This window comes from Bombyx mori, chromosome 24 (genome assembly GCF_030269925.1).
Source record: "Bombyx mori chromosome 24, ASM3026992v2".
NCBI classification, from domain to species: domain Eukaryota; kingdom Metazoa; phylum Arthropoda; class Insecta; order Lepidoptera; family Bombycidae; genus Bombyx; species Bombyx mori.
Window position 1 is genome coordinate 7,716,038 of NC_085130.1, and position 22,228 is coordinate 7,738,265.

Below are 22,228 nucleotides of genomic sequence, written 5' to 3' on the forward strand. Positions count from 1 at the left end.
ACTGCAAAAAAAAAACATTAAATAAAATGCTAGTGTTTTGAATTAAGTTGTTTGAATTTTTATCAGTTACCAATACATCAACTAGCATTTATTAATACTAATACTGGAACGAATTTTAAACATTTTAAAATAGCAAGTGATTTCTTATAAAATTTTGTTTTGATTCTCTAATTTAGTCGATAGAAAACTGGATTTATTTTGAAAAAAACAACTAAACATTTAAGCGTACAAACTACTAGAAAAAAACTTCCTTGTTTTATTAGCTATTTAAAAACATGAAATTATTTACAAAAAAGGAAAGATTCTCCCAAAAAAATGAATAACATGATGATAGGTAAAGTGTATCTTTTATTAATCAATTTTGCGACATATTTTACAAATCTTGTTCAAAGTGACCTCCCTTACGGTAAATACATGCCCGCACACGCTTCCTTATCTCTGTCACTGTCACTCTTGAAGTGAAAGACCTATATTTCTTGTCATATACGCCGTTCCCAGGTTCATTGTGCTAGAATTGCTGGCCGGCGGCGATCTGAAGAACTTCCTTCGCGAGAGTCGCCCCAAGCCGGAGCGGGCCAGCGCCCTCACCATGAAGGACCTGCTTCTCTGCTCGGTGGACGTCTGCAAGGGATGCCGGTACTTGGAAACTAAGAGATTCATACACAGGTAAGTTGATATAAGGACGATTACGACAAGGTCTTTTGTCTATCACGATTTTTTATTTATTGCTTAGTTGCGTGGATGAGCTCACAGCCCACCTGGTGTTGTTGAGTGGTTACTGGAGCCCATAGACATCTACAACGTAAATGCGCCACCCATCTTGAAGTATAAGTTCTAAGGTCTCAGTATAGTTACTACGGCTACCCCACGCTTCAAACCGAAACGCATTACTGCTTCACGGCAGAAATAGGAGGGGTGGTGGTACCTACCCGCGCGGACTCACAAGAGGTCCTACCATAAGTAATTACGCAAATTATAATTTTGCGGGTTTGATTTTTATTACACGATGTTATTCCTTCACCATGGAAGTCAATCGTGTACATTTGTTGAGTACGTATTTCATTAGAAAAATTGGTACCGGCCTGCGGGATTCGAACACCGGTGCATCGCTACATACGAATGTACCGGACGTCTTATCCTTTAGGCCACGACGACTTTTAAACTTCCCAGGGACATAGCGGCGAGGAACTGTCTGCTGACGTCCCGGGGCCCGGGCCGCGTGGTCAAGATAGCGGACTTCGGTATGGCTCGAGACATATACCGCGCCGACTACTACAAGAAGGGCGGGAAGGCCATGCTGCCCATCAAGTGGATGCCACCCGAAGCTTACATTGACGGAGTCTTCACCACTAAGACGGACGTCTGGTAAGGTTTTTTTTTTATTGCTTAGACGGGTGGACGAGCTCAAAGCCCACCTGATGTTAAGTGGTTACTGGAGCCCATAGAAATCTACAACGTAAATGCACCAACCACCTTGAGATATAAGTTATAGTTATATATAGAGTGGAGGGAACTCCCCTGTCTTTTCCTTTTATACTCTACACCATTCAAATCTGACATTAATACATATCGTAAAAAGGCGAACAACGAAAACTCACCTTTTGAGCACATATTAAAGTAGAAACACAAACCATTCATATATAAATAACACAAGCAATAGTACCAATAATAATTTATAATTTGGTAAAAAAAATATGAAAATAAGCCATTAGCACCAATGATAGATACTGCGAAGTACTTGGCCAAGCCTTTCTTTGAGTCAAGTTTGGATTTACGGTTGGACACACGGATTACCTTAAAACAAATAGTAGTTAATTTGATGTTAGATAAAGCATAGAATGAAAGATGTATGTATGACGCCAATCTGTATCGCGCAAGCAGCCTCTGTGAGATAGGTGCGCATGTGCAAGTTGAAATCTTGCCCGAATCTAGACCTTCACTCCTGGAACATCCTTCCTCAGTATTATTTTCCAAAACCCTCATTAATATTCATTACTAGCTGGCCCGCCAGACTTTGTAGTGCCTCAATCGATAAATCAAAAGACCTAAACTTTTGTGTAAAATAAACTTAAAACAAACAAAAGGAATCCGTCCGACGGGGGACACATCAAAGGGAAAACAAAATTATTATTTTTATTTAATTCCGAGCATTTTCACGAGTTTTAGCGAGACTAGCGAAAAGCAATTCATTTTTAGATATATAAAAGATATAGCCAATACGCTGGGTGGTGCTCTGGAATATCGCCTTCCAATAAATGCCGCAGATGCCGTAAGGCAACTTAGGGATTTACCGAAGAATGGGCATCAGCGATCTCTTGCAGTATTGTAAGTCCCCACGCATAGGTACTACTGTCCTGCCTAGTTCTGCCACGAAGTAGTCACGTGTTTTAAGCCGCGGGCTGGGTCCCTCTTCGATAATTAAAAAAAACTATACGTCTTTTTGATCACCAATTTCTAAACGAATATACAATCCTTAGGTCATTCGGCGTGCTGCTATGGGAGGTATTTTCGTTAGGCGTGATGCCGTACACCGGATGCGCCAACCGGGAGGTCATGGAGCTGGTCTCTGGTGGAGGAAGACTGGAGAAACCGTACGGTGAGGGATCTGAATATCACAAATTTAAGCGTCGTACTCCGATACCTGGGCACTATATTTAATACCGGCATGATTAGCCCTTTACGCGCACCCCGGATATGCATCAGCGCTGGGCATCTCGCCCTCCTCGCCTTCCTAGCCCCAACCTCACACAACTACCCTCCAGATCGACATATAACCAGTCGCTGGTCGCATACTATCTATGATTTTTTTTATTGCTTAAATGAGTGGACGAGTTCACAGCCCTGACGTTAAGTGATTACTGGAGCCCATAGACATCTACAATGTAAATGCGCCATCCACCTAGAGATATAAGTTCTAAGGTCTCAGTATAGTTACAACAGCTGCCCCACCCTTCAAACCGAAACGCATTACTGCTTCACGGTAATAATAGGCAGGGCGGTGGCGATGATATTATGAAATGAAATAAAGTTGATTAATATGAAACATGGCATGATATAATCTCAATAAAATGGTGGTCATTTACCGAGACTTTTTCAGTGGACTTTCTGGAGGATCCCGAGAAGTTACGTTTAGCGGCTTTGTTTGATTTTCCCACATTTGTGCACTTTCACAGATATTAAACAGTTAATAAACCACCGTTATTACACATTTAAACCTGAAGAAACACTAAATAGACAAAATAAAACAAATCATACAACTTCACTCCTCGCGTTCCCGCCGTTCCCGAGATTTAATCGTAATGCGGAGTTTACATTACGAAATTAGTGTCATGCACGTTGAACTCAGTTGCACGAAAGTAGTTTCGATACATGCGAAAGTAATTTCGTTAAAAAATTAGTGTCGTGAATCCCACAGTATCGCAGTAACCATGGCGCCGCCAGCATCAAAGCTATATTTTGCTATATTCAATGTAGCTAAAGAAATGCTTATATAATATATGCTTCTTTGACATATTGCATCTCCATGGCTTCCATAATTATTTTGTAGGCCGCATCTCGGGCATGCCTATTTTTATATTGTAGGTGTTTCGGGTCCCAGAGACTCTTGTCGCTGATATTCATTACTGAATTGTATTTTTTTTCTGTACTCCATCGTTGGTTTGCCATTTTCAAGGCTTGAAGCGCGTCCGGACTAACAATACACACGTCCGCGCGGCGCAGGCCCTTTCGCGACATTAGTTTCACGTCGCGTTTACACTATGAAATTAGTTGCATGACATTAGTTTCACCAAAAAATCGCGCAGGGCACGAAACTAATTTGCATGCATGAAATTAATGCATGCATTACGAAAGTATTAAATTACACTTGAAGCTGTTGGTAAAACTAATGTCACGAAATTAGTTTCATGCCACTAATTTCGTAATGTAAATTCGCCTTAACTGTACAGATTAATCAATGTTAACGTTTCATATCGAATTGAATAGTCGATTGACGTATGTGTGACGGTGCATCGCTCGACAACGGCTCGATCGATTCCGCTGACCGAGTATTCTCCCTATTTGACGGAATAGATGTTGTGTTGCCAATTAAAAAAAAATAACAAATTTCGCGGGATTTTTTTCGTACTCTATCCTAATTGTCGTGTTTCTTCTAACAGCTGTGTGTACAAAATATATTAAATAAATAAATACAAAATTAATTAATAAATTAGTGTTTTGATATCTGCGACCGGGCTCAGCGTCGGCCTAACATGGACAGTGTATCTAAGCAACTACTTCAGCAGGTTGTCCCCCGGAGATATACCGCATGATGTGCGGCTGCTGGAACCCGACACCAAGCGACAGGCCGTCCTTCGCTACGATGACGGAAATGCTGCAAAGGTTCATACAGGTAACTAATACGAAGAAGTTAAACCATTACGAAAACAGACTTGAACAAAAAAATACAAGTACATCGTCAATGTATGTAGTTCTACTAATATGTGATTTTGACGGTGGAAACTTGTTTGGTTTTGCTTTAGCTATTTTTTTAATATACCATTTGTTTCTTTTTTTTACCATTGGTTTCCCTAATAAATAAATAAATGTAGTCGAAGTCAATTAAATATGCATTTATCAGGGACAAATAAAAAAATACCAGTTAGATTTTGATAAAATTGAAACGGAAACTAAGAAAAACAATCTTTTTTTTTCCCTGCTTTTGCTGATAGCCTTGAGAGGCTATATCAGCGTTATCCTAGCGTGTAGGTGAGCTCACGGGGCTCAAACCGGAGGTACATTTTCTTAATAACAAGTTACGTCAATTTTTCCATGAAACGTTTTGCTAAATAATGATAATGATGTTGCACTTCGGATATATTTTTCGTTCGTAATTTCGATTTGTCAAACGTTGCGAATGTTCTGGAACGCGCGCAGGACCCGACCATAGTGAGCGCGCCGCTGCCCGTCGTGCGCTCGCTGTTACCGCCCTCGCACACGCACCCCATCTCTAACGGACACCAGGTAACCTGCAGCATCAGCTCATAACTACAATTGCAATATGGAGGTGTCGATCCGATAAACATGGGCGCCCACTGAGTTCCTCACCGGATCTTCTCAGTGGGTCGCGTTTTCGATCCAGTGTTGGCAACACTCTGGTTTGAGCCCCACCTACTCGTTAAGCCGAAGCTGAAATAGCCTCTCAAAGTTATCAGCAGAGGCAGAAAAAAAAAATGGCGTCGTAAAATACGTCTAAAAAGTGGCATTACTAAATTCAAAAACAATAATGAAGTTAAACAACTAAGGCTATTAAAACAAACTGATTCGAAAGACGTAAAATATTTATTATATAGCATAGTGGTTTTACATCGTGATTTACACCTCCATAGCAAAATGAAGTAAACACTACCTATTTTGAAATGACTTATGTTTGACTGCACATACTAAAATAATTAGCTTACAATTATTTTTTTGTAACTCCACTACACCACCAAATAAGTCACAGATTGGACAAAATTATCTACTTAAATTCAGTTTTTACGCAACATTACGGCACTCGACATTTTGCCTTTGATTGTATTAATATTTATTATAATAAATAAATTAATGCAATAGGTAGGTATATATCTAAGCGCTATCAGCTGTTTTAAATGGCGTCGGTTAACTTTGAGTCGTTGTTTGTCCGTATGACTAATTGAAGTTAATATTTATAATAATTCGAATGGCAAACAGAAAAAACATAACTCAGAAATAAAACTTAATGAATTGACGCACTTTAATTTATTAAAGAACCTAAATGTCTAAAACGTGGTCAAAATACATATTTTAATATTTTGTTGTAATAATTCAATAGATGAAACTAGATTTAATAATCTCAATAAAACTATAATTGACGGCTTATCCCCGCCAGTAAAGAACCCGTTTCAAAATATATTTACAGAAATCTTGTTTCAAATGTAATAATAATCGGGTCGAATGTGAACTGGGAATATCTCGTTGTTATCCTGACAACATTGAGCGGGAAATATTAGTTTTCGTAAGCTTCACAGTTCAACGTCTTAATGACACCTGTCATTTACTCGCAAATAGCCACAGGCAACATTAAATTATGACGTTGTATCCAACCTTTTTAGTATGAGCAGTCAAATCGACGGGAACCAAACCCGTCGTCTCTATAGCCAAAGTTCCAAAAACAAAAAAACTAATAAACGTTTTTTTTTTCATTCCCCGATTTCGCTCTGGCTACTAGAAGCAAGTAACTAAAATTGGCGTTTCTTTTTTTCCTCAAACTTAAAACTAATTTTAATCACTCTTTAATGTTAGATGACGTTTTGTATTTTAAACGAATCGCAGCTTGCGAGTGGCGCATGAGTCGTGTACATTTTTACTACCCTTTTTTATTTCTGTTCAATCTAATACCCTGTCCTTGAATGATATTCGCGTAGAAATTTAGACCCCCGTAGTTTGTTTGAGATTCATTGGAATATAATTTCATTGTTCATTATCATTAACCATCGATTAACGCGGCATGTGTCGTTATTAATACAATAACACGTGAGCGCGTCTCGCTTCACTCGCGGGATGCATTTCAATGAATCTCAATGTGGCCGTGGTATTGATAAATACTATTCAATGTTTACTTGCCTAGTAGCTATAGCGAGAGTCTTTATACCTTTTGAAGAGTTCCACGTATACCTTGGTCCGTGCGATGGGTTTTATAATAACATGACAGCAATGTGTTTGTCAGTGCCTTGTTTTTTTTTTGGCCCTGGCCCTCTAAAGTTTCCAAATTCATCCGAATTTAATTGTAAGGTAATTCAATGTAATTTTATACAATCAATCTCGACCAACCGGAAATTTGATAAACACATTAAAGTATTAAGAATAATTCGATCTATTTTTGCTGAATACAATTAGGCAGATGTATACAATATACTGTTCTGATTATTCTGTCGTGTAGTGTATTATGAACAGACTTAACCACTACTAGTGGTTGTCGAATAGAACGCCTCTTAAATTCTATTTGAAACGATTCCTAATCGAGCGAGTTTTTTTCCAAATATTTTATGAAACCCATCGCGATATGCACGTGTAGAATGTGATTACGAAACGGTGTGGGGAGATTAATTTTGTTTTCGATCTTTCGAAACAATTTTCGTGGTTGACTGACTTATATGGTCTTTTGGTAGAGATTTAATTAATTTTAAACAAAACATTACAAGTAAATAAAACGTCTATTTTTATTTATTATATACACGAAAGCGTGATACGCGTGTATAGTGTCCATTTTTTTTTTTTTTAAATTATGTGACTTAAACGATAACTTTATATAGCTTTGTCAGTTGGTAGTTGGATCTCTTGTGAGTCCGCACGGGTAGGTACCACCACCTTGCCTATTTCTGCCGTGAAGCAGTAATGCGTTTCGTTTTGAATGGTGATCCAGCCGTTGTAACTATACTGAGACCTTCGAACTCATATCTCAAGGTGGGTGGCGGCATTTACGTTGTAGATGTGTATGGGCTCCAATAACCACTTAACACCAGGTGGGCTGTGAGCTCGTCCACCCAACTAAGCAATAAAAAAATAGTTGAATCGGCTTAAAATTATCCGATGCTAAAGTTTTAGAACGGGCTCAAAGTACTTAAAATAGCAACATAAGCTATCATCGAATAGAAAGAAAAAAGCGCGCCAAAGACCACATAATGACGTCATGTTTTACGAACGCTTGTCACCCCCCCTCCCCCCGCACCGTTGTACTGAGCGTCGCGTGTCGGCAGCCATCGGCGGCGTGCGACTACCTCGTCCCGATGTCGCCGCAGGACGCCACGCAACATCCGGATAGGTAAAGTAACAAAACGGAAGTCGGCAGTTCAAATTCAACATTCGAATTCTAAAAACGCAACCGGATTTTTCATAGATTTTTTTTTATTTATTTCTTGATAATGTAGTTCCGTAATTATAATCGTTCTTTTTTGTTTGTTTTCGTTTTGCGCGCTTAAAATAGTTTATTAATTAGCAAATTCGTTAGATACGTTTGCTTTAGATTAGCTGATCGATATGTATCTAGCTTTATGTAGAAGCCATGACACATTTAAAATTTATTATTTGAAATATCTGAAACTAGAAAATTGATAAAATAACTGCCGGCTTCCAAATATATATTTCATGTAACAAATTTTTAAACATGTTCATATTAGCGAATAGTTTTGTTTTTTTTTTTGTTTTTTAAATATCATTAATTAATAAGTTGTGTTGTTGTTTAAACCTCACATTTAATAAGACTTATTTATTTCACTTAAAATTGTACATAATATGTATAAAAAAAGCGTGCGGCATGTGTTCAGTTTCTGAACGTAAAAATGTCAGCGAGCGACGTCCGCCATGACACCAAATTCTCTTTCGAATCTAGCTGCCAAGAGCAACGCATCAAATTTATAGTTTTCTTTAAAATACAGTCCACACTTAATTACCATAACGCAATATCATGTTTTATGTTTTTCGAAGGTACGTATAGCCTGGTGGGTGGTCTACCTAATGGTTATGACTTCCATAGACACCACAGTCTGATTCCCGATCCTGCGGACAGAATGGAAAGCAGTCGACGTCGCCCCAAACACGTAATTTCGGATCCTCCCGATCCACTAACGATGCTTTTAGGTACCTCAAGCACGGTCGCCGTTCTCAAGGGTTCGACGAGTAAATTATCCCACAGACACAGCCCACTGAGTTTCTCGCCGGATCTTCTCAGTGGGTCGCGTTTCCGATCCGGTGGTAGATTCTGCGAAGCACGGCTCTTGCTAGGGTTCGTGTTAGCAACGTCGTCAGGTTTGAGCCCCGTGAGCTCACCTACTAGTTAAGGTTACGCTGAAATAGCCCCTTATACTACCAACAAACAGGCGGGGGGAAATAATAATTTAAGATACTGAATGCAAAATGAAGCCGTACAATAGACCCTCGACTTAAATTTGAGGTTTATTCAACAAAATAAAAAATAAAAAAAATTATGCAAAGCATGTTTTAGTCAATAATAATTCTAAGAATTCAATAACTTCGCTAAATGCTTCATAAATGCTGTCACGATTAAATGTCAAACATGACAGCTGTCACTTGAATTAAAAGGCCGGTGTGGCCAATTCTAAATAAGGGAACGTCGCTAGAAATCGTAGAATAATTTAAAACTTTAGGAACAATCTGTTTAGAAGCTCTAATAATATTTTCAATACCGTTTAACTCAAATCTTTTTAGTTGTGAGCAGGACAAAAAAAGCTGAATATATTCTAAGGAATTTGTTGAATCTCCGTAATCCAACATAAATAAACGATACGACATATTAATTATATAAAGACATTAATTACTTGCCTATATATGACAAAATCCTTCCAAAATATTTAGTTTTTGCCTCTGCAGTGCATATTTGGCTTGGACAGCGATGTTAGCTATGCAACGATTAGGCTAACAAAAGCTCAGTGGTCTTTAGTGAATTGTATATCAGATCTATTCATCTCAAAAGCTCTTCTGTAATTTACTAAGTAAAGAAAAAACCTCAATGTGACCACAGGTGAGAATAAATTTTGAAATGATTTATTACAGAGAATTAAAAAACATTTGTCCGAACAATTAATGTAACTTGATTTTATTACGCACCATCATGATCTAGGAATCCTTTGTTTTGTCATTCAACTTACAACAAGATCGAAAGAGACAAGGTTAAGTTTAACTTCCGATTAACTGTTATTTAACTTCCACTTAACTTAGGCCTTGATTTTTTTTTTTCAAAATAAACACGAAGTGAAACAAATAAACCAATTTATTGACACAACACTGCAAAAATTTAGTTTGCTTTTGTTCCGTCCCGCCATTATTTTGACAGTTTAAAAATGTCACTAACTATTTTCTATTTATATTTCCATAACAAATAAACGCTTCAATTTTACTATAAATAAAACATAGTTAAATAAATGTAAACATTACCTATCTTTGTTTTAATTTTAAAAAATCTTGCCATTCAAAGGCTATTCTTTCACGATACTTACTAATACCCTCTCTAAGAAAGTATTGCCGTGTTTCCAGTACAATGGATCAGCTGGGAGTTCATAGCAGACCGCAAACGGCGACACGCAACAAGGAGGAAGAAGAGGACTTACAATATCTACCTCTGCTGAGAGGTATATCTGCTTTTTTTATTGCTTAGATGGGTGGACGAGCTCACAGCCCACCTGGTGTTAAGTGGTTACTGGAGCCCATAGACATCTACAACGTAAATGCGCCACCCACATTGAGATATGAGTTCTAAGGTCTCAGTACAGTTACAACGGCTGCCCCACCCTTCAAACCGAGACGCATTACTGCTTCATGGCAGAAATAGGCAGGGTAGTAGTACCTACCCGTGTGGACTTAAAAGAGGTCCTACCACCAGTAATTACGTAAATTATAATTTTGCGGGTTTGTGTTTTATTACACGATGTTATTCCTTTACCGTGGAAGTCAATCGTGAACATTTATTGAGTACGTATTTCATTAGAAAAATTGGTACCCGCCTGAGTTTCGAACACCGGTGCATCGCTCAACACGAATGCACCGGACGTCTTATCCTTTAGGCCACGACGACTTAAACTTTGTTTACAGAGGTCATGATTGTACAGCTAAATTCCTTCTTATCTAGCTTGTTTAGTTACAACAATTTATCTTTTAGTTATAGCCATAAGAACCAAAACCTATTTTTTTGTGTGTCATTGCATATTTTCTTTAAATTCTTTATAGTGTATATCTTAGTAAATACATTTGTATATATAGTGCAAGCTAGGATACGAACCACGTGAGGGTAAGTGGTCACCCTCGTTCATCGATATCTGCAAATGCACAATGGTTGTTTACTCCAAAGATAAAACAAACTTTATCTGTACATTCTGTGAATGAACCAAAAACTACCATTTTCGCAGCATCACAAGAATATGGCAACATTCCAATAAGCGCGGAGCCCAGCGTAAGGCACGTAGACGTCGTTGTTTCCGCCGAAACAAGGAACACCAACAAGTTTCTGCCGTCTAACTCTACTGACAGGTGGGTAGTCAAACAAACTATCAACATTTTAGTCGTGGCGAGCTGTGTACGCTTACAAGATGTTCCAGGAAGATAAAATATAGATAAGTCATAATGAAGTCAATGTATGTATGTATGTTTGTGTGTGTGTGTGTGTGTGTGTATGTGATTGTGTATATCAAAAAAAAGTTTTATTCAACATAAATGAAAGTACATACTTATTGAACGTCAAAAGAATTACCGCCAATTCACAATAATTAGCCTCCGTCCTGAGAAGAATTGGCAAGAAACTCAGCGGGCATGTTTTTTTTTTTTTTAATATTAGATTTTTATTTTTATTTTAAATATATATTTTTTTTAAATATTCATATTACAATAAGTAATTATAACATAACAATTTTACAATATTGAAATTCCCGGAGCGAGCAACTCATTCCCACTTTGTGCAATCTTCTAGATAATCATTGACTTTATAGTAAGCTTTATTGCACAGATGTTCTTTAATAGTTTTCTTAAACCTATGTATATGTAGGTTCTGAACATCTTGTGGGATTTTGTTGTACAGGCGCACAGACAAACACCCGAATGAATTTCGTATCTTATGTAACCTACTCATCGGCACAACAAGCTTGTGTTTGTTCCTAGTATTTCTATTATGTATGTCCGACATCTTAGGAAACTCCTCAATATGTTTACGAACATACATCAAATTTTCAAAGATGTACTGGGATGGCATAGTGAGAACTTTAATTTCTTTAAATTTTTCCCTCAGGGATTCCCTTGAGTGCATGTTATAAATAGCACGTATAGCTCTTTTCTGCAGAATAAATATCATTTCTACATCGGCCGCATTGCCCCATAGCAAAATGCCATAGGACATGACACTGTGGAAGTAACTAAAGTAAACCAAACGAGCCGTGTCCGCATTTGTTAACATTCTAATTTTTTTTACTGCGTATGCTGCAGAGCTAAGCTTACTCGCCAATTTATGAATATGAGGTCCCCACTGCAGTTTGGAGTCCACTGTTATACCAAGAAATACGGTTGACTCAACAAGCTCCAATGATTCCTCAGAAACAATTACATTACTATCTACTTGTCTCACATTTAAAGATGATTTAATACATTTTAAAGTAAATTTAATACATTTCGTTTTCTTACTATTCAATAATAGGTTATTGATACGGAACCAATGAACCACACACGAAATCGCATCATTCACTTCGTCATAGACTTGTAATTGTCGTTTAATTTTAAATAATAAAGATGTATCATCTGCGAATAATACGACCTCGTGTCGGGACTCAATAAAACTAGGCAAATCGTTTATATATATTAGAAATAAAAAAGGACCCAAAATGGAACCCTGAGGTACACCCATTTTCAACATGGTGCCTGAAGATCTATTTCCTTTCACATCTACTGTTTGTATCCTTCCTGATAAATAGGAAGTAATAAGTTCCAATGCACCATCCCTAATACCATAGTGATGTAGTTTCCTCACCAATGTTTCATGTTCAACACAGTCAAATGCTTTGGATAAGTCACAGAAAATTCCAAGACAATCATGCGATTCCTCCCAAGATTGAAATATATTTTTGATTAGATAAGCACCTGCATCAGTTGTAGAGCGACCCCTTGTAAACCCGAATTGTTTATTATGAAGCAGGTTATTTGAATTAAAATGTTCTAAAAGTTGTGTCAAAATAATTTTTTCAAAGATTTTACTCAACGTAGGGAGTACTGAAATAGGTCTATAGTTAGAGGGGTCATCAGTACTACCAGATTTAAAAAGAGGAATCACTTTACTATGTTTCATTAAGTCAGGAAATACACCACACTTAATACAATCATTAAAAATACTAACAAGATGAGAAGCAATAATGTCTATTACAGACTTCAAAACCTTTACTGATATTCCCCACAAGTCAGCTGTATTTTTTACATTAAGGCTATTAAAACTTTTTATTATATTGTTTGAATTAATTTTCTTAAATTTGAAAATTTCATTGCATTTCTTGACATGGTTATGCAATAATATTTCAGCTGCTGTGGAGGATGAATTTAGAGATGTGGTAGTTGAAACTGGAATGTCAGAGAAAAACTTTTCAAAAGCATTAGCCACATCTTCATGACTAGTTACCAATTTATCGTCTATTTTTAACGAGAATTCTTGATGGCTATTTCTGACTTTTTCACTTTCTCTACCAATGATGTTCCAAGTCATCTTTATCTTGTCAGGGGCATTTTTGATTAAATCACTTAAATGTAAAGATTTTGCCGCTAAACAAACTTTTCTAAATAGTTTGGAATAGTTCCTGACATATTGATGAAATGTTTCATCATTATTATAAGCTTTTTCAGGATACAGATCATACAATTTTTTTCTACTTTTGTACACTCCGGTGGTGGCCCACTCGCTGAACACCGTTTTGTTTTTTAATGTTACAGTTTTAGGAATAAATACATCAGTAAAGACCATATTAATTCTCTCAAACATATTTTGGTATGATAAATTTGGGTTTTTGTTATAAATAATTTCTGAATGTTCTTGCTTAATATTATTTCTAAACTTCTCAATTCGTTTTTTATTAATAGGAACAATCACAAGAGTATTTTTATCTTTAGAATTCATAATAGATTCAAAAGACACAAATTGTCCACTATGGTCTGATGTTAATTGATTAATAATTTTTTTGTTAATCGGTGTTACATTTGTAAATATGTTATCTAAACATGTTGCCGATGTGGTTGTTGTCCTAGTAGGCTCTAGAAATAAGTTTGGGAGGTTATATGACTTTAACAATGTTCTGAATCTAATAGTGGTATTTGTGTTTTCTAAAAGATTGATATTATAATCACCACATACAAAAATTTGTTTATTAGAGACAGAAAGCTTTAGCAATACATTTTCCAAAATATTTTCAAAAGAATCATATAACGCATCAGGAGGTCTGTACACACTTACAACAATGAATCGTTCAAGCTCTACACAGGCCATTTCAATAATCCGTTCCACAGAGAGGCTCACAATGTCTCTACGTTCCTTACATTTATAATCTTTATTCACAATGATCAGTGAGCCACCTCGTATAGCATTCTCTCTGCAGAAAGAACTCACAACCTGGTGATTTTTAAAATTACAATTTAATTCAAATTTTTTAAGCCAATGTTCAGTTACACATAGAACATTGACTTTATTAAAATCTAGGAACAAATCAATTTCAAGTTCTTTACCCATCAAACCTTGTAAGTTCTGATGCACCAGGTTGATCACAGTTGTTTTCAAAGAAACATTATTTGTTGATGGGTTGTGTCTAAATAAATCATGTTTACTGCAAGAGGTAAACTCTGTTGTCTTAGGATTTAATTTAAATTACTTGGAACGGATTCCAAATTAATAAATGTCATATTTTTTTCCTGCTCAATAGAAGCAGTAGGTTGATTAGCCAAATTCATGGCTAGATAAATATGTAAAAAATAATGTAGCGAGTTTGCTACTTGTCTAAAATTGTAGCTACCTAAATAATATTTGTTAGGTTTTGTCATAATAATACATTTATTTTTTATCATGCAATTAATGTCAATAGTATAGAATGTATTTTCTGATTTGCATGGTGTCATGACATAATAATTATTTACATTAGAAACTGTTTGCATGAAATCATTAATGCTATGTCTTATTTTATTTTCTGCTGGCATACTCTGAATAAATGGAAATGCAAACATGATGATCTTTTTCACATGTAGTGTTAATAATTGATTTATTTGATATTTGATATCTCTTATATCTGCATTTCCCCTTCTCCCAATCATTATAATTATTGTTGTGTTAGGGCAATGAGTCACATTTAAAATTTTATTAAGTATGTGGGTACATGAAGCCCCAGGCATACAATAATTTATGACAGATTGTCCCAAACACAGATCATTCAGCGCTACACCCATATTTTTTCCTAGTTCATCACTGAATATTTTAATAATGTTTTTAGTAAGCACAGGTTTCATTATGTTGTTTACAACGGGCTTAGAGGTAGAACCAGAAAATTGATTTTGACTATTGGAACAGTCTGGTACTGGAGAACCTGCTATAGAGCAGTGGCATTTACAATTAGCATATTGTAATGTCAAAGATTCAAATCGCTCTTTATTATTATTACATAAATCAAGCAGGTTATCCATCACCGATATATGTTCACATATGTCTTTTTGAGCATATTCATAGTTTTTAGTGACACTGTCCAAATCGGTTTTCAATGAATTTATTTGTGAGGTTAACTTTTCTATTTCTAAGTCATGATTATGATGAACAAGTTGTAATTCTTCAAGTGAAGTATTTAGTTTTGTGCGTAGTGCATTTCGGTCTTTGCATATAGTTTTTATATAACTAATAGATTTTCTAGGTTTTAATAGTTTCTCCGTTTTATTTATAAACTTATTTAGTTTAGAATATCTCTTACACTTTTTCTTACTAAGAACTAATCGAGAGGAATGTGTACTATCGGAGTCACCACCAGTCAAATCTATTGTAGGTATGTCACACTGAGAAGTGGTGATCACTGTTCCCGAAGCTGGTTCACTCTCGATCAGTTCCGAGTACAGGCTCTGTGTTTTTTGGGCTTTTAGATTTATTATCTCTAACTGTAAATTAGAGATACAATCATGTGCCTCAGAAAGTTTGACTTTCAGTTCAGCTGAGAGTTGGAGCGACTCAACATACTCACCGCTGCACTGATCGAAGCCGTCTACAACAATTTGTAATTTCTTGTTAGTCTCAAGAACTTCATTGTATTCAATGAAGAGCTGAGACAACTGTCCTTTCAACATGGTATTTTTCTTTATTACCTGGAGTGTTTCGACTTCGTTGTCTTCTTTCTCTTTTAGTAGTTGTTGACACTGTTCCCGTGATGTTTTTAGTTGCTGAAGAGCCACTTGAAGTTGGTCATCAACTTGACGAGCTTTGGTACCTCTGGTCATCATTTTGGATTTGTTTATAATAATTGATAGTACCCTCGTAAAATAAAATAAAAATTACAATTATGCAGTAAAATGCACTAATTCAATGTTTTACGTAGTAATAAACTTATAGTATCACTTAGATATACGTTTTATATAATTTTAAGCACAATACAAAACTTATAAATATTTATATTTAAATAATAATTGGGAGAGCACAATAATATTGACAAGTAGCGGTCAGTGCTGCCAGCAAAAAAAAAAAAGTATATATGTATATATGTATGTATATACTTTTTTTTGTGTATGTATTTGTAACTTAATATAAATTTCATTGCACCTACTACTATTCACTCTGCACTACTTTTGGTTGACTGGTAGAGAATGCCTTAGGCATTAAGTCCGCCAATGTAAATTTTACATGAAGTGTATTAAATAAATAAATAAGATATAGTAAAAATATAGTTAGTAGTAAAATAGATAGGAATTATTTTCTTTTAATTTTATTACTTCATCGAGGAAGTAATTCTTTAGAATATGTTACATACATTTTTGGTTATAAAATGCGTTCCTTATGTTTTTTTCTTTTTTTTTGAGTTTCAAACACTGGCATAGTCCAGAAATTCTCTGGACATTTTATTCCTTAAGTCAAAATGAAGTCAATAGTAATCTATGGAATAGACTAAACGCTAACATCCAAAAAAAAATCGGTGAAAATTTTAATTTTATTGGTTTGATAGATATTTTGTATGGACAATTGACACCACATTCACTTTTCACTGAACTTCATACTTGACGAAAACATGTAAATGTATTATTGTATAGCAGCTGTTCACGCGGATGCATCGCTCACTCAAGTAGGAGAGAGACAGATGTCGAACGCTGCCGAACGCGGTGGCCGATTGTGCCTCTTTGTCGCTCGTTGCGCGCTCTCGCTTGCACTTCAAGCCTTAAATGGAACGCCTCAATGAGTCATGTCTTTTCGTGCGTGCAGCCGGCTCCATCAAATTATAAGACGTTGTCACGTCAAAAAACTATCTTTGGTTCGTTTTAAGATTTAAAACAAAAGATTTTTAAAAAAATTTGGTTCGTTTTACAGGCTATTGAGTTCAGTGGAGGAAGCTCATATCGATGATGAGTCGTTGTCGGAAGTGGACGAAAAGCCCGTCGTGTGGGAGACCTCATTCACAGTGATACCACCCGTGCTGCCGAAGCCACAACGTGACGAAGGCCCCGCGGTCAGTTGTTTTATAATTCAATAATAACATCATATTATAATTAAATATAATTTGCGCAATAACTGGTGGTAGGACGTTTTGTGAGTCCGCACGGGTAGGTACCACCACCCTGCCTATTTCTGCCGTGAAGCAGTAATGCGTTTCGGTTTGAAGGGTGGGGCATCCATTATAATGTAAAAATGGAGACTTTAGAACCATGTCTTGAAGCGGATGGGCGGCATTTATGATGTAGATGTCTATGGGCTCGGTTAATCACTTAGCACCAGGTGGGCCGTTAACTCGTCTACCTATCTAAGCTATAAAAAAAAACATGCGTACGTTTTATTATTTCAATATTTTAATGTATTTAATGTTGCTCAAAAATGACCTAACTGAAAATCACTAGTTTCTAGAAAATTCTTTGACTCTGCTTTAAATAATTAAAAAAAAAGCTTGTAAGATAAATTTCTATCTAATTAACTCTAAACCGTATCTAACATAACATCTCGATCAGGTGGAAAAACTGATAAGCATAACACCCACAACGCCAAAGCCGCCTGAAAATGCTTTAACGAAAGCAATCGACGCCACAGTCATCGACAAAACCAACCACAAGAACGCTCTCGTACCGGACAGGAAGACGGCTCCGATAGCGTCGCCGGACCCGCCGCGCATTAACGCTTGGAGCCAGGACCCTCCTAAATTAAACCCTAAACCGAAGCCCCTTTGTCTGGACGCAGCCAAGCTGGAACAAAACCTGAACGCCCTAAAGAAGAACAGCGGATCAGTGAACTTGAACACCATGAACATTCTCCCTCCGTACATCAACGTCGTCACTCCGAATAAGCTAAGCGAATCGAAGACCATACAGATAGATCCAAAGAAAGCTGTCATAGACGATAGCCTGACTACTAAGACTAAGTTGAAGCAGTCTAACTCGGCGGCCAGTCTGCTAAACGGGCCAATGACGGACGTACCATACGTCGACAGCGACAACACCTCATCATCGAGCAGTAACAACGCGAAGAACGGAAGGAACTTAATTAAAAAACAGGGTAGTGATGCTGAGGTAGCCGATTCCGAGATAAGTTGCTGAAAAGGCGTGTCGTCGTTTGAAAGACATTAAAAAAAAACAAAAAACTAACCTAGTTGTACATAGTAGGAATTTTTGTATCGATTTAAGCGTCGTGATTTGTAAAGTTCGGGTGTTTTTTTGTTTTTCGTGATTCGTCTGGCAACCCTGCGCGGGTCAACGTCACGCCACAGACACGTCACACTCTACATATTAATAAAACTATTAACGAGAGTAAGGTTAGAAATAAGTATTTGTAAAACTAAGGTAGTTGTTGGATTAAGACAAAATAATATAAATATGTGAATGTTATTTTGAATTTGTATTTTTATCGAAGTGTACAGAAAGTTTGCGTTTACAAAAGAGATTTGAAAATTTTAAATGCTTTAACCGTGATGAAGGCTTTTAGGGAAACCAATTGTTGTATTGCTCAAGAATCTCATCGCAAATATCATAAATCGATAAAATAAGAAGAAGAATAAAACCTCTAAATTTTACTCGTGAATTGTTCTCGTGGATTTCGAACGTTCTGGACGGGCTCAATAGTGTGCGTAGTGCGAGTTTTTTAACGTTCTCGATAGCGTAAACGTTAACTCATAATTGTATGGAATGAGATCGTTCGCCTACGTTTGCCGCTAGGAGCGCTGTTCCAATTGCATACAAAATTGGCTTAACTTTTACGCTATCGAGAACGTTAAAAAAAACTCGCACTAAGCACTCGGAACGTCTACAACAATGATACGTGCAAGGTAATGATCTATACCAGTGGCCGGCGACCTGTGGCTTTCGACTCCTCAACTACGGCTCTTCAGTGAAATTTTATGTTCAAGCACGGACTGCTACTTGTTATCTTCATCATCATCATCTTAGGCCTTACAGCCCAGGGTGGGCCTTAGCCTGGTCCAGTATGTCTCTCCAGACTGCTCTGTTCAGGGCTTTCTCCTTCCGGTTCTTGACACCAATAACTTTGAGGTCGTACTCCTCGCCATCTGACCGTCTGAGTTTGGGCCACGACTTCTGCGGCCCTCTGGCTTGGCCTATAGTAGTGGTACTAGTAAATAGTACTGATGGTAGGACCTCTTGTAAGTCCGCGCGGGTAGGTACCACTACCCCACCTATTTCTGCCGTAAAGCAGTAATGCGTTTCAGTTTGAAGGGCGGGGCAGCCGTTGTAACTATACTTGAGACCTTAAAACTTATATCTCAAGGTGGGTGGCGCATTTATGTTGTAGATGTCTATGGGCTCCAGTAACCACTGAACACCAAGTGGGCTCTGAGCTCGTCCACCCATCTCAGCAATAAAAAAATATATATAGTAGTTGTCCCGGCATTCTGGTCTCCTCCATTCAAGCTACACGTCCTGCCCAATTTCAGTATCTTGCATCGTAATAAATAATTTTGAAAGACAAGACTATAAAAATATACAATACTAGTTGTAGCTAGCTTGACTGGGCATTAAAAATTAACATTATTATTTCTTACCCCCACAAAGATTCTCATCATTAACGCCCCCGCAACTGGTGTGGGGAGTCCAACACTCATAAATATTAGCCTATCCATTAAGTACATGTATTTTCTACATGGATACCAAGTTTCAAGTCAATCGGATGCATGGTTTAGTAGTTATAACGGAACATCCGTAAAAACCACTGTAGATTAATATATTAAGTATAGATCAATTTTAATGTTAAAAAAATTTGTTCTTTGAATAGATTTCAATTGTGTGTTATCTTTTCTCTTTTGGTTGACAAGGTTGTCGAGCACTGGTCTATGCGATACCTTCACGTAACATTCTGTTGTTAATCGATTTTCACGATAACAATACTAATGAGTATTTTCGATGGGGTTTTTTTATATAAAAAAAAATATTATTGGCTGTCTGTAAAGTTGGCTTACGGACGATAGTTTAACGTGATAACGTCATAAAGAAACATTAGTGAAAAATTAAAGGTACTGTTACACATGCTCTAAAATAGCATGCTAAAAAGCGTGCTATTGAGTATGCTCAATACGAGCATGCTTATGAACAGTTTACATTTGCTAGCAATAGGCATGCTAGTTTTAAATATGCTATTTATTTATGTATTGTATGTATGTGTTTGTATTAAACCTGTTGCGAACGACTGATCGATAATAGCATGCTCAATAAGCAAAGCTGTTTAGACGCGCTTAAAGCACGTCTTTACGTACCACCCGCGCCGAAGGTAGCATGCTCAAAAATCGCACGCCTGTTGATTTTTAAGCAAACTCGAAATGAGCATGCTACTTTTGAGCAACATTCCGACACACATGCTACTAAGTAACAACGGCTCAATAGAAGCATGCTTTCATGCTTGAAATGAGCATGTGTAACTGTACCTTAATACTTTTATGATTTAAAATCACTGAATTATCATTATTTCGCTTAATGCAAAGAAGGAGCTAATTGAAAATTCCAATTTTTTCCTTAAATTAACGCTCGCTCCGATCGTGGCTCTCTATCGCTTGTTCAGCGCTCTCGCTCGCACGCTCATGCGGAACGTGACACTTTTTCGTGCGTGCAACCGGCGTTGATAAATTTTTAAGACGTTATCACGTCAAAAACGAACCCTTTTTCTAATTGTTACTATCTCATTGTAGTATTAGTTATTTTAATCTATCAGATCCCAATTAAATAATTCTACGTGCCAAATAGTTATCTAGTACGAAAAGATTTATGTTTAAGAAAAGATACATATTTTCGAAATGAGACGCGCACAATGCTTTTTGAAGAATGTTTACATTATAGTTACGACAGCCGAAGAAAAATGAATAATTTTCATTGAAATTTTTTGATGTTTCTATTCTATTCTATCTGTATTCTAATACTTACTATGTATTATATCTTCCTATGTGTGTTATACTGAGTTCAGAATCCAATTTACCGTTAACAATCAATTTATTAGTTACACTTCCCCACTACGGAAAATTATGTTTTATATTTTCCCCTACCAAAAATATAGTACCAGACAAATTCCTAAAAAACCTTTTTTTTTATTCTGGTTCATCTTGGTGCACGTGAAAGAAGTGAAGCTTCTTTGGCGGTGTGTAGTATTGTGGGTTTCTTCATATTTTCACCCTTAAATCATTAGTTTCTCGTGTAATAGGGAATGCTGTGTATAAGAGAAACGACTTAGCTTGCTTTGTCCTTTTCTTCTCCCCACGGTCGAGTGGTTCGCGAGACGCTCTGTCTATTTTCTCACTCTCGCTCTTCCTAAATCGTATCTTTTTTCTCTAGTCGTAAGGAATTTGTCGTGATTTAAATTTTATTTTTAACGCGCCTAAAGAAGTTTCACTTTAAACACTCTTCAATGATTCAATTTCAAATAACAGTTTACAACAGAAAGACTAAAATTTAAAATGATTAACGAGCAATCTGTACGTTTTGAGTGTGAAATCTAACAGAGTAACAAAAAAGCAATATATTTTTAACAGCACTACATCCTACCTAATTTATTCGTTTGTTTGGTAACTAGTGACCCTGTTTGAACCACGGGGTCCAAATTACATTTAATGTCAAATTTCTGTATTAAAGTTAAAAACTTTTCAATCGGATACACTGATTAGTCTCTCATATGTTACCGGTGCGTAAAACACAAGTAAAAAATATTGAGTGTGTAATGGTATTAAATTTTTTTTTGTGTGAATTAATATTCCTCATGTTTTAACATAATAGAAAAAAAAACAATCTGTAATTAGAAATGAACATGCAATCCATTATTTTTTCAGAAGTATTTTACGTAAATACAGTTGACAAAGTTTAATAATACAGTTGACAAGGGTCAATAATAATGCTATGGAGGGTAGAGGTAAGGAGAACCGTTTCTTAAGGGGGAAGCTTGAAAAAGTGTCCCACTTTCAGCACTAAATAACAGTTCAAAAATCCTTCAGAATGGCGCTAGCATAGGCACAGGGCAGTTGAGCAGTTGTTAACTGATTGGAGTATGCTG

General features: G+C 36.6%; 2 protein-coding genes across 2 annotated transcripts in view; one reads left to right on the forward strand and one right to left on the reverse strand.

Moving 5' to 3' along the window:
- The window catches only part of LOC101735728 (tyrosine-protein kinase receptor), a 60,162-nt gene extending 41,589 nt beyond the window's left edge, over positions 1 to 18,573 (forward strand). The window contains exons 20-29 of the mRNA XM_012697436.4: positions 499 to 666; positions 1,171 to 1,365; positions 2,478 to 2,596; positions 4,284 to 4,390; positions 4,915 to 5,001; positions 7,755 to 7,819; positions 10,048 to 10,142; positions 10,917 to 11,037; positions 17,072 to 17,210; positions 17,704 to 18,573. Coding sequence (XP_012552890.2) covers positions 499 to 666; positions 1,171 to 1,365; positions 2,478 to 2,596; positions 4,284 to 4,390; positions 4,915 to 5,001; positions 7,755 to 7,819; positions 10,048 to 10,142; positions 10,917 to 11,037; positions 17,072 to 17,210; positions 17,704 to 18,285 — 1,678 coding nt within the window. The 3' untranslated portion in view covers positions 18,286 to 18,573. The remainder of the gene's footprint in view (positions 1 to 498; positions 667 to 1,170; positions 1,366 to 2,477; positions 2,597 to 4,283; positions 4,391 to 4,914; positions 5,002 to 7,754; positions 7,820 to 10,047; positions 10,143 to 10,916; positions 11,038 to 17,071; positions 17,211 to 17,703) is intronic.
- On the reverse strand, positions 329 to 14,257 carry LOC134201247 (uncharacterized). The gene is made up of 2 exons (XM_062675737.1): positions 9,622 to 14,257; positions 329 to 621 (listed from the first exon to the last, which is right to left on the reverse strand). Exon 1 carries the CDS (start codon positions 14,255 to 14,257, stop codon positions 11,447 to 11,449), a length of 2,811 nt encoding a protein of 936 aa, XP_062531721.1. The 3' UTR covers positions 329 to 621; positions 9,622 to 11,446.
- Positions 18,574 to 22,228: the final 3,655 nt, after the last annotated feature.